The 12430-nt window shown below is 38.9% G+C and overlaps 1 protein-coding gene across 1 annotated transcript in view; it reads left to right on the forward strand.

Annotated features, from left to right (window-relative positions):
• Nucleotides 1-4556, forward strand: part of atp9a (ATPase phospholipid transporting 9A) — a 35971-nt gene extending 31415 nt beyond the window's left edge. Inside the window, exons 27-28 of the mRNA XM_087833757.1 lie at nt 206-409; nt 2743-4556. Of these exons, the coding sequence (XP_087689883.1) occupies nt 206-409; nt 2743-2879 (341 nt within the window). The 3' untranslated portion in view covers nt 2880-4556. The remainder of the gene's footprint in view (nt 1-205; nt 410-2742) is intronic.
• The last annotated feature ends 7874 nt before the right edge of the window (nt 4557-12430 follow it).

Consider the following 12430-nt stretch of genomic DNA (forward strand, 5'->3'; position numbering starts at 1 on the left):
AGAAGTTTCATTATTGTCATTGTTATATGATGAGATTACCATAAATATTTAATATCTTCATTGTCATTATTTTAATAAAACCAAATTGTATCAGTGTAATGTTAAACAGCTTATTTCAAACTGTGGATGAGCTGAGGAGGTGGATCAAGTTAAATGATCACATTTTTAAGCTTTAGTTACATTAAGGCCTCTTTTTCCTCCACAGGGAGCATCATCATGTATGGAGCAATGCTGCTCTTCGAGTCCGAATTTGTCCATATCGTTGCCATTTCGTTCACCTCTCTTATCCTGACTGAGCTACTGATGGTGGCCCTGACCATTCAGACATGGCACTGGCTCATGATAGTTGCCGAGCTCCTGAGCCTGGCGTCTTATATCGCCTCGCTCGTCTTCCTGCACGAGTTCATCGGTAAGTTAACACGATCGCACACAGATGCATTTATCAGACAAAGAGTGACTTTCAGGCTGAAGCGCTGTCTAATTCATGGGGAAGCAAAGGAAAATGCATTCATTTCTGAATTGATTGCACTACAGTGTTAGTTTGTTTTTTTGCTGACCTTGAAATAGTACGTCAGCGTTCAGCAGTACGGAGACCCCGCTCATTCATATTGTGTCTCTAGTGTATAATAAACAGCGATATGCTGAATATTAGGAAGTCCAAAGCTGACTGTATTGACAAATTCTCCTGGTGTGGACGACAGTCAGGCATGCTGTAGTATCAAAGAGGAAATGCCTACAGTCCAGTTAGTTTCCTGTGAGCTTCCAAGGTTTATGTGTTTATCACAGCAAAGGTGTGTTAGAGAATATTACCCCAAAAAAACAATGTTCCCACCAAATAAATAAATTCATAGCCATTAAAAATCTAAAAGAAAAACATTCATAGAACAACAGTTTATTGCCCTGTTGCACCCACACATTTACTTTAGTTGACAAACAGTAAGGCATTTTTAGTTGTGCCATATTAAGATTCGTGACATACACAATACTGTAACCAAGGGCTCTTCAAGGTCTTATTTTGAGCTTTATGTGGGGTGTGGAGTTCCATTTTCAGCCTGCAACCTCGACCACTGAGGATCATGACTGGCGTGTGGTCAAGAATACCCTTTTGGTACACGTTTTCTCCCTCTTCAAGTCAGACTAGAATAGATTTTAAAGCCTATTCTTCTGTTGAATGTGCAGTTTACACTTTTAATTGGACATTTTCCAGGGTTTATTTTTCTGTCTCCTGCATTCGAAGCATTCTGTACCCATATGGCTTTAACTCAAAAAGACTTGGTCAAGAACTCCTGAGGGAAATTGTGTTCTTTTTTTAAATATGGAAAATGTATACCATAAAATTGTAAACTGCGAGGTGTGCATTTCCAGTAAGACACAGGAAACTGATAGGGTTCGGGGGTACAGATGGTGTGATGTAAGGCAGTGTGTGTGTGAGGTATAAGTGCATGCCAGTGTTATAAAAACAATAGGAAGTAGTTTGGCCTGCTGAAGAACAATGAGCAGCATAGAGGCTACTTCAAAGCCGTATTGATACAAAAATGAAAGCAGAAGCATCAAGTGTGTTTCAGTGTGGTCGTGCTTTCTGAGACCATCATGGTCTCATTTCCTATTTTCATTGCACAAAGAATAGTTTTGAAGTACAAAAATTATGTAGCTTTATAACCCCACATCCTGTCTGAAAATCCTCTCTTATTGTTTCCATCACTATCTAACGCTGTAACCGTTGTCTCTACACCCATGAGTATAAGATAAGATAACCTTTATTAGTCCCACATGTGGGAAATTTGTTTTGTCACAGCAGAAAGTGGACAGTGTAAAGTTATATAGCAAAAATTAGAATACAATAAGAATATACTGTACACAACTGTACAGAATAGAATTAAATAAAATACTATATACAATAGAATAAAATATACAATAGGATAAAAATAGAATACAAATGCTGTATACAACTGAGTGAAATTACAACAGAATAATAATATGCATCATTTTAATTAAAACACCTTCAAAACTATTAAATTCCCTTAAACATAGGCTGGAGGTTCCTCAGTCTTTTTAGCGGTGTCACCACTTAACAAGCTAATATGAAGCAGGCTGACACATTAGCACACGTTAGCTGTTAGCTTTTAGCATTAGCTAAAAATTAAAACACCACTTAAAAAATTGTCAAACAAAACAAACAAACCCTGGTGGTTAGGCTCAAGGTTAGACAAGGGGAAAAGTCATTTTCTACCCATTGACCCTGAGGGAGCACCAAGTCTTGAAATTGAAACTGAAATTCTGAAGGTGATGAAAAAGACCTTGGTAGCCAGCATTCAGTGTGTGAAACTGGGAGGATGTGTGTTTAAGGACAAAAAGAAAAACAGTTACTGTTGATGGTTGAAGCTAATGTCTGGAAATACTTAAAAAGTGAGCTGCATTGTGTGTGGAAGTTGTTTTAGACTTTATTCATGTGCATTTCTATTGCAAGTTTGCATTTTTATTAAAAGTCTGGTCTTAAATTTCATTCAAAGTGGCATTGAAAAGGTATTTAAAATTCTGTACCTGCAGACACCCTAAAACAACAACAATTAGGTTCTAGCCCAGACATAAAGAAGTCAGAACTGAACTCTTAACACAGCAAAATTAGTTGAGTTGCAGGTGCAAACAGAAATGTTTTCAACCCTGAACTCTTGTATGATGGTGAGACATGTCTGTTTGTATCCTATAACAACAATTTTACCTTTACCTCTTTTTTTGTGTCAGATATTTATTTCATCACCACCGTATCGTTCCTGTGGAAAGTGACCGTCATCACGCTGGTGAGCTGTCTGCCCCTGTACATCCTCAAGTACCTGCGCAGACGCTTCTCTCCACCCAATTACTCCAAGCTGACCTCTTAAAACAAGGTCTCCTCCGAGAGGTCTCAGGATTTGTTTTTTGTGGGAAAACACAAAGATTTTCCTCCCTTTGAACTGCAAACCTGCACCTTGACCAGAGAATCAAATACAGATAAACGCCCTTTAATTTTCTCTGAAAAACTTTTGTTAGAAATGTTAAATGTAGACTGAATCGACAGGGACAGATTGTTTACTGGTTGGGAGAGTTTGTGTCAGTTTAAAAAAAACAACAACAAAACTGTGTTAATTGCATGTATTTTCATGAAAGGACAGACTGATTGATCGTTATTGTCAAGAGCACCTGCAACAAATTTATGGGGTGGATTAGACTGACCAGCTTGGACTGGTTTCAGTTGTCCTGTCAGCATTAAAAAACATCCCTAACATGAATATACCTGAAACCATTTAGTCTGAATGTAATAAATGCAAAATACAAACAGCTTTCAGTGAATTTTGCAGGTCCAATTTGTTCTATATTTAAGAAATTACACTGGAAAGTTAACTCATTTAGACATCTGTAGATGTATCACTGGTTTTGCAAAGGAATTTGGTCTAATTTCCAGTTCCATCTTAAATAGTAAATTAGTTTTTAATCTAAGAACTGGAATTTGACGTAGCATTTTCACTCAGGACTTGGGTCACACTCTCCTTAAACAGTTATTTCTAAACAGAGTTTGAGAATTGTACGTTACGGTTAAGTTTGCTGGCTAGACTGCATAAAACAGACGTCTGCAAGTTTGTGCATTTGTTTATGCGTCACCTCGAAGCTACATCCCAGCACGGCGGAGGTGGTGCGGTAGTTTATTTTAGCATGACCCGTGGTGTCTGATGTTAAATCTGTCCTTGTCTCATTGTGCGGACCCTGAGTTGTTATTGTTTGTGGAGCGTGGTCAAAACGACCACAAAGGAGTGCCGGTTATTTGCAGTCGAGCCTTCCGCCGGGGCTCCCGACAGGCTGTTTGTTCACAGGAGAATGCACAGTCTCTAATGTGGCCACTTGGGCAGGCCGGCAACGGCCACGCTTCAGCATTGCATGATGACTCACTGTAACAGTGACCTAAAGCCATAACTGAAAATACCCCGGTGACCGGCGTCCAGCCGCCACCTTTCATGTCAGCTAATCCAGGGCCCCCTCACTTCTCATTGCAATAACAAAAAAAGGGATCAAATCAACACACTACTCATCCAAATGTGAATATTGTCAATAAGTATTAGTACTGCACCTTCAAAGAAAAACTTCACGATGCTACACTCCTCATATTTCATTTCACTAGTGGTGTGATGGTGGACTGTGCAAAGTCAGCAGCTAACATAACCACATTGCTTCAGTTTTAAAAAGGCGTTACTTTTCTCTTATGTAATTAATATGTCAGTATCCAGGGTGCCATAATTAATTTTGTATGCTAAATGGGAATTTCAGTCTTCACTGACTTCAGCAAGCTGTTTGCACTGAATCTTTTTTTTTTTTGTACAACTAATTAGTATATTTTTCTGTTGTAATTGAAGTGCAGAGCGTAAACGATGCTAAAATGGTTTGCTTGCTTGTAAATAACAGGATTTTTAATTTATTGCCATGTTTTATTTAACAATGTTGTTTGCACTCAAATGAGCAGAACAAAAAAGGGAGAACTGTGCTGATGTTAATGTTGTGATGATAATTAATAAACATGTTTTCTTTAATTGTGCCATTCTTGTGTATATTTTTTACGTTTACTATTCTTCTTCACACCATGATTTCTTGCTGTGTGTCATGTCTGTAGCACTCAAAAATCTTCATACGATTTCCAGACGATCCTGATCCTTATATCTTAAAGATCTCAGCTGATATCATTGCCGAGCCAATCGCTCACATTTTTAATATGAGTCCAGCTCCCTACCTAATATTTAGAAAGCTGCCTCTATTCCCCCTTTCTGTAAAGGTGGAGATCATCCTGAAATCTTTGAATCTTAGGTAAGTTTGCTATTATAAACGTTTTTAATCTACTTTAAGGTTATTTTCAGTCTGGTTTTACAAGTAGGGGCAGTATTACTGCTGCTACAACTGTGATAAATGATCTCATAGGTGCCATGGGCAGGAAAGTACACTGTGCTGTCTTGTTTCTGGATCTAAGTCATTTGATTCAGTGGCTCAAGGATTCCCCCTGAAAAAAGCACATTAATGCTACTCTTGGTATGATTATGATATGAAATTATTTTGTAAATTGAACTCTGTGTTTATGTAGAGGACCCTAAATTTGTTAACCCTAAAGTTAACTAAGGGTGTGCTGCAGGGCTCTATTGTGGGGCCTTGTTTTATGAATGCTTTAGTAAAGAACATTTCTGCGAAAACACATTTTTATGCTGACGATACTGTCATGTACACACATGCTCCCTCTGTGGGGCAGGCAGGCTGGATTTCACTCATTCATTACAAACTGTATTTAAAAGTGATTTTTAAATATTTAACAAAATTTATGTTCCTGCCTGCAGGAATTTGATGAATTTGTGACATCTGATGGTAAATGAAGGGGTACATACTTACCAGTATATGATTAGATGACAAGTTCCTCTTTAATGTAGATGTCACAAATCTTCTTTTGAGTTCTAAGCTCAAGTTGGGTTTTTTTTTTAGAAACTAGCGTTAATGTATTTTTTATTATAAGAAAAAACTTGTTTTATTGTACTGTGGATTTATTTTATCACAAAGCCTGTCACTTACCATTTCTTTATGATTTGGTAGTTTGGCCATCAAATACAACTTGCATAAAACAGCACTGATATATTTCTCTTCTATATTTGACCTTTATACCCTTCTCTGTCTCAGTACCAGCAGTTACAATTAACTAGGGTGTTTGTTTTTTGTTACTATGCACACCGGACATGGCATAATTTACAAAAAACCTAAACTTAAACATGGATATATATTTGCTGGTGAATTTAAAATGACAAATGAGCACCACTTTAGCTCAATAGGTGAGCATTGCCAGAGTGCAGCAGCCCAGGTTTGAATGTGACCTTTGCTGTGTGTCTGGTCTACTATCTAATAAAATAAAAAATAAAAAAGGCGATGAAGGAGATTTCTTGATTTTCTTTTCTTGAGAGGCCACTGATAAGGCTACTTGTATACTCTATTTTATGTTTTTTTCTTTTAGAGCTTTTGAGATGTTTTGAGTAGATGTGGCTGCTACCTAAGCCAGGCCTCTCCTGCAAAAGAGATTTGCTCTCAATGGGACTTCCTTGTTAAATAAAGGTGATAACTGTAATCCCTTTTGCTCAGCGTTGCCTAACCAAAAGTCAGTGGTGAGCAACAGGCTATGATAAGAAGAGTATATAAAGAAAGCATTTGTGAATGAAACTTTAATGCTTTCATTTCCTCTGAGCGATCCTTGTTAATGGAGTTTGGATTGAAACCAAATTATGTTTGTCTGCTGAAGCAATCCTGGCTTCTCTGGTTGTGTTCCAGTTTCTGATGAGGTGCAAGTTACACAGGACACACAGAGCCTGGATGTTTGGCTCTCTCTCACCAGAGGAGGGAGTCCCTGGTACCTAGAGACACTTCTGTTTTCCATTCATGGTCACGACCTGCATGTTTTAATCTTATTTCAGTCTTAATGAGAAACAATATAACACAAAATATCATCTGACTTTATTAGAAATATTATCACAGCTCATAAAATCCATAACTTGGTGGAAAAAGCATCTGTTTTAAATCAATGTCCATGCTCTGTGAGAATTTTTAGAAGCAACCTTATTAATTGTTCATGTAAGTTAAAAGATGTAAAAGTGTTTGTGTTTGCTTGGCATTTCAGCTCAAGGATTAAACAGGACTAGATTCTCAGTCATAAAACCTTTTCCTTTTTTCAAAATGCAGTCAAGCGCCTCAGAACGGCATGTTCAAATTAAAACTACAGTGTTTATCCAACTTTTTTTTTCTTGTTCCATGCCCAAATGCGTAAGTTATACCATTAAAAGAAACCATTTAACTTAATCTGTCCCATGAAAACTGAAATTCCACTCCAGAATCAACAGAGCTGCCTGCTAACCTCAACATTTGGGTCTTTCCTCCTGTCCCGATGCCAGCTATAGAGCTCCTGCTGGCTCACTGCCAAGTTCACTATCCAGTTAACAATCTCAGTAAATCTTCAAATTAACATTTAGCATTTCACAACATTTTGACTTTAAGGCTTTGAGAAAAAAAAGGTAGCATATAGCTTTTATGTAACAGATCTAAGCTAATTACCACAACATCGCTGCATTTTATCTTTGGCACTTCAACACATGAATTTGTTTCCAGCTTGGAAACATCCTCCACACAGCTCCCAGTGGAACAGCGCGAGAGAGAAGCAGACTATCATGAATCTGCTACAGAATATACCACCAGCTGTAACAGGCCCCTGACTAGAGTGGTTAATACAAAATGATAGCATGGAAACATGTGGGATCTATACCCAACTTTAAGGCCAAGGCAGCCACATCAACGAGGTCCCAAGGCCACTGCCAATTTCCTACAGACAACACTAACTTCTGCTGCGTGGTTTCAGCCTGAGGTCAGCCTTGCTTCTGGATTGGTTAAAGGCATAATAAATTCGCGCAATAGACCAAATTTGAATAACACTCCTAGGATTATAGCCCACATTAAGCTTACCTGCTGAGCTGCTTTGAAATAACAGAAACCATTGACGGATTATTTGAAACGACACAAAATAACGAACACGCCACTGCAGATTAATTGTTTACTACTCGCTGTTATTGCTCTGTGTAAACACTGGATTTTGGCAATGACAGGCTCCTCACAGAAACTTTGCAAGGCATGAACACACACCCTTCTCTGACACTATTTATAACCCCGTGGGCCTGGAATGCTTTGATTTGTCTCGGCACCCACCACTGTTAAAGAAGGGCTGCATATGTGTTTTGCTGCCTCTCCCAGCGATCACTAATGACATTGGGTAATACCTCCCAAACTAATCAAACAAAACCGCCCAAAACACTTTAAGACTTTCGTTGCAGTATAAGTAAAAAAAAAAAAGGAGTGATTAGTTGTGATTGTTGAGCCCAAAATACCTTCAATTGTTGTTATAAATGGAGTTGTAGAAGGAGGAGTAAGGGTTTTTTTAGCTGCAGTTTTGGATAGGATTTATTTAACTTTGTTATGACTACCAAATATTGACTTTTATGCTTTCATTTTTGCACTGATAATAGATAGAGAGAGAGAGATCTAATGAAACACTGCTGAGTTGAACTGGAAACTTCAAGACAGACAGACAGAAAGAAGTGTCGACAAGGGGGGCGATGTTGTTTCGTGAGATTTTATGTGGTGCTGAAAAGGGGAAAATCCGTGAGCTGCAGTCTGCCACTTTTCCACTTGGATTTAAGACACTTGAATTCTTTCTACAGACATTCCAGTATTGATCAGAATCCTATTACATAATGAGCTGGTTTCGTCCTGCGTGGATGTATGTAGTTTCCATGTTAGTGGAACATATTAGTTCATTTGCACGATTTGGAAAAAGAAGGACAATGTTTTCCACAGATCTCAAGTTGTGGCAGGAAGGAAATAAAGATTCTTTATTGCACAATGACAAGGCAGCGCTGCCCAAACTGAAATCTTGTCAGTAGTGGTCTCTCCAGCTACCACAGCACTTGTCTAATATCTGGTGATACTTGTGAAACACATTCTAATTTTTTAAGGCTTCCACATCATTAAAAGGCGATCCATAAATGTTTGAGGTGTGCGCTGACATCTTCTGTAATAAGTTTTGAAAATGATTCCTTTGTGCTAATATTAAAGTCATATTTATTTTGCTTATTGTCACTTCACTTAGATGTTTGACTTGACAGAAGAATGTGGGGCGGGGGATTCAACTGGGTACCTTCCATTCTTGCAGAGACTTGCTATCTCCAGTCTTTGGATTAAGCTAACTGCCAGTTTTCTCTGGCCTTTTTTTTTTTTGCAGGGTACCAACATGTCAGTGGTGTCAGTCTTCTCATATGATTGTTTTTTGGTATTTAGCCATTGTTTGCATGCTTTAAACAGTGTATGACATGGACTTAAGCCCACTAAAACTAATAAACCTGTTGATATACTGTTATGTTTTTTATTTTCTTTCTTTGTTATGGTCTGTATCCTGCTGCTCACCTGAAAAAATTTACAGTTTACTCCACTTATTGTCAAGAGGTGAAAGGTTCAGAGCTATTGCAAAATAGAAAGCAGCTATACTTTACCTGGCAAGTAAGAGAGGTGATCAAAAGACCCAAACAAAGTCAAAAGTCCATGCTTTTCATTGACCCCTGAATTTCCTGGGAGAGTTTTCCATTGGACAAGTTAATATTTCCATATGCTTGGTTTTAGGAGCTCAGCGGCATATGTTACCCTTGGAAAACTCTAACAAGGCAGTGCTCTAACCCAGACAACTTTACCTCAATTAGCTCTTTAACAGTGATGGAAAACACTGCATGACCTTGGAAAAAATGGGCTCATGAAAAAAAAAAAAAAGCGGAAGTGCAAACTCGACTGTCTGGACACAGGCAGTTTTCCTTTCTTAAGCCTGTGCCATATTCATTTACTCATTCATGATTTAAGTTGCATAAGTGTTCCGTAACAGTGGAGGAATTTAGAGCTGGTAGACGAGCCTGCTGGATGGTTACCCCCAAAACATAGGCTCTGGCCGCTGCGGTTTACAGACTCATTGCAGTCACCTTGTTCGCCCAGCTGTCTAGCACAAGCTCCCTAACACAGATTCATCAATATCTCAATCCAAAATAAATCCTCTGATTACACCCCCCCCCCCCCCCCCCCCCCTTTCTCAAGTGCACACATTTTCCTCTGAGTGGTCTTGGGACTAATATGACTAACGTAAGCATGGGATCACTCCCTAAGGTTATACTGAGGCTCGGCATTCCAAATGTAGATGCAGTCTGAGACTAAGCAAATGTGCTTTTTAAATTTGCTTTAACCGGTAACGTTAACATGAACTGGACATGTCATCACTCCTGTGTTCCAGCAGCACAATGTGTTAGCTAATGCAATTTTAAAGGCTATATCTGAACTTGCTGAAAACCATTTTGCTAACTAAAGAAGTGAGACATTTGACTGTTTGAGCTGGAGCGCCTTTGTGGGTTTGGTTACAAATATAGTCTCAAAATAGCCAAACACACACAAAATCTTTTGAAACACTTCAGATTGTTCTTATTATAAATGAAGACTGTTCAGTGCCTGAAAGAAATTAAGTTCAATTAATAATTCCCTTTACAGAACAGCGCATATGGTGGTAAGTAAGGACTAGAATGCAAAGATAAGTGAGAGGTATCCTCGCAGGTCCTCAACCCCTACATCCCAGCAGTGCTGTTCTTTGAAGAAAGTAGTACATTGTACAATGAAATAGTTTAAAAACTTCAGTTTTTCTGGCAAATTATTTATTTTGGGGTATTTTGAACATACATACAAACTCCACAGATGTCATAAGTAACAGACTACGCTTAATGCAGCAGAGTAGGGTTGAGTTCTTGGCACTGACACGGTAACGTATAGTTTAACTTGGCTCTTCTCGATGGCTTATTCAGCACGTCTTCCTCTCCTGGGCAATATGTGAAAGTCTTAATGTTCTATTCCCAGTTTCTTAATTATGCAAATATATTCTGGATAAACTTCAGCTTCTTAAAAACATCGCAATTCATCACATATGGTCGTGAAACAGTAGCGGTTTAGCAGGAGCACTGATCTACAACGTAAACTTTTTCTCTCCTGTCCAAATGAAAAATAAAGACCCTTTGCTGCTAGGGGTGATTTATGACGATACAACTTCAGAACCATTCTTCCTGAAGTTTTCTGTCAGTATTTGTTCAGAAGCTGGAAACCTCAGCAGGTAGATAGATGAGCCACCCCCCCCCCCCCCCCCCCAACCCCCTCCTGAATTCCCAAGAGTGCGATTTTAAGTTTTATGAGACGAGAAAAACTATGCTGTGTGAAATATCATTCCTATTCATTATTTTGTGATTTATTCCAAAAAGATCACGTCTGGGAGTAAAAAGATGAAGTCTACAATGTAAAGTCCCGTGTCTTTGTGACCTCAGGCGATCTCCCTCCACAATGCAGTAAATGAAGGTTCTTGGAATGAAGAAGTGAGCCTGTGATTTAGATGTCTGGCAGAAACCTTCATACATAACAAATCTTTAGCTCAGTTAAATCCAAAATAGCATTATTCTTCCTCTCCTCAGATGCTGGGTTATATAACTACTATATTAATTATAAATGTATCTCCAGGTCTGTTGGGGACACGCTATGTCCTGGTCTTGTTCAGATTTTTTCCAGCCAAGTATTAGAAGATGCAGCAGATTTCCATTTTAAAATGGAAATGGGTAGTAACGTCTTCCCACAATGGAAGCAATGGAATTCTCCATATTCCATGTTCAAAATTAGCCATAGCCTAAAAAAAGATTCAGTTTTTGCTCCAAAAAGCTACATCTTACTACTGCCTGGTCTCTCATAGTTCAAACTGAACTGTAGAAGAATGAGTAGGGTGAACTATGTTAAGTAAATTTCACGTAGTGTAGCCTGTGATTAGACTTTAGAGCTATTTTTCATTTTTCTCTCTCTTTCCTACAATGTCCTACAGTAATTTCTTCATACCCACAATGAGGTTCTTGTGTGCTACTGTCTGAGAGAACCGCAGAAATGCCTTGGCGCAGGAGCTGGAGACGTCATGGATTCCTGAGTGTGGGGCTTTGCAGGAAAGCCCTGAGTCTCCGACATGGACCAGCTCCAGGTTTCCATGGCAAAGGCGCACAAACAGGAGGAAACACTGAGGGAATCCCGTTATTTTACAGCATTGGACCATTATAAACACCCAGAGCGGGGAAGGAAGCCGCTCTCGATACTCAAGTAATCCTTATAGAGCTCTAGGAAGAGGGGCTTCATACCAGAGCCACTGCTGATGCGGCCGCATGTTTTTGAACAGAAAAGGAGTTTGCGCGCAGCTGCCGTGTCGCAGCCTTAACTTGAACGTCTACAGAGTTTTTCTTTCCTGTTTTACTCCGCTTTCAGCATTTTAACCGAAGAGAGTTTCTTCTGCTATGGTTATTAGAGGACGCTAGTTTTTCCAGATATTTCTTTCTTTTTTCTTTTTCTCTTTTTTTTTTTACATTCCTGTTTCCAGTTTTTTGTATCCAGATGTTCAGAGAGACTTGGAGGCTGGCACAGTACCACACCATGAGGACGATGGATCAAGGTACTGCTGAAGTGTTGTGATTATCTGGTAATCAACCCATTTGATTTTTAATTTATAGACTAGTGTTAACTAGTGTGTTCATGCCTGAAATGCTGCAGTCATTTGTCGGCTGTCTGTCTAACATTTCGGAGACAGCTGGGATGTTGATGTTTGGCGCTTTAAATCAGCATACAGCGCGTGTTTTTGAAATCACGCCTACAAAGTTTTGATTGCCATTAAGAATTACTTGCTAATCGGGAGAAAGAAGGGCACTCTGCACAAGTCTACCAAATGCAACGTAGCAAAGACTGATAGGCTCATGCAGAGATTGATTTTCTCATCAGTTAATGGAAACTTGAAGATGCTATC

This window comes from Neolamprologus brichardi, chromosome 20 (genome assembly GCF_056152115.1).
Source record: "Neolamprologus brichardi isolate AB-2024 chromosome 20, ASM5615211v1, whole genome shotgun sequence".
In the NCBI taxonomy this organism is placed as follows: domain Eukaryota; kingdom Metazoa; phylum Chordata; class Actinopteri; order Cichliformes; family Cichlidae; genus Neolamprologus; species Neolamprologus brichardi.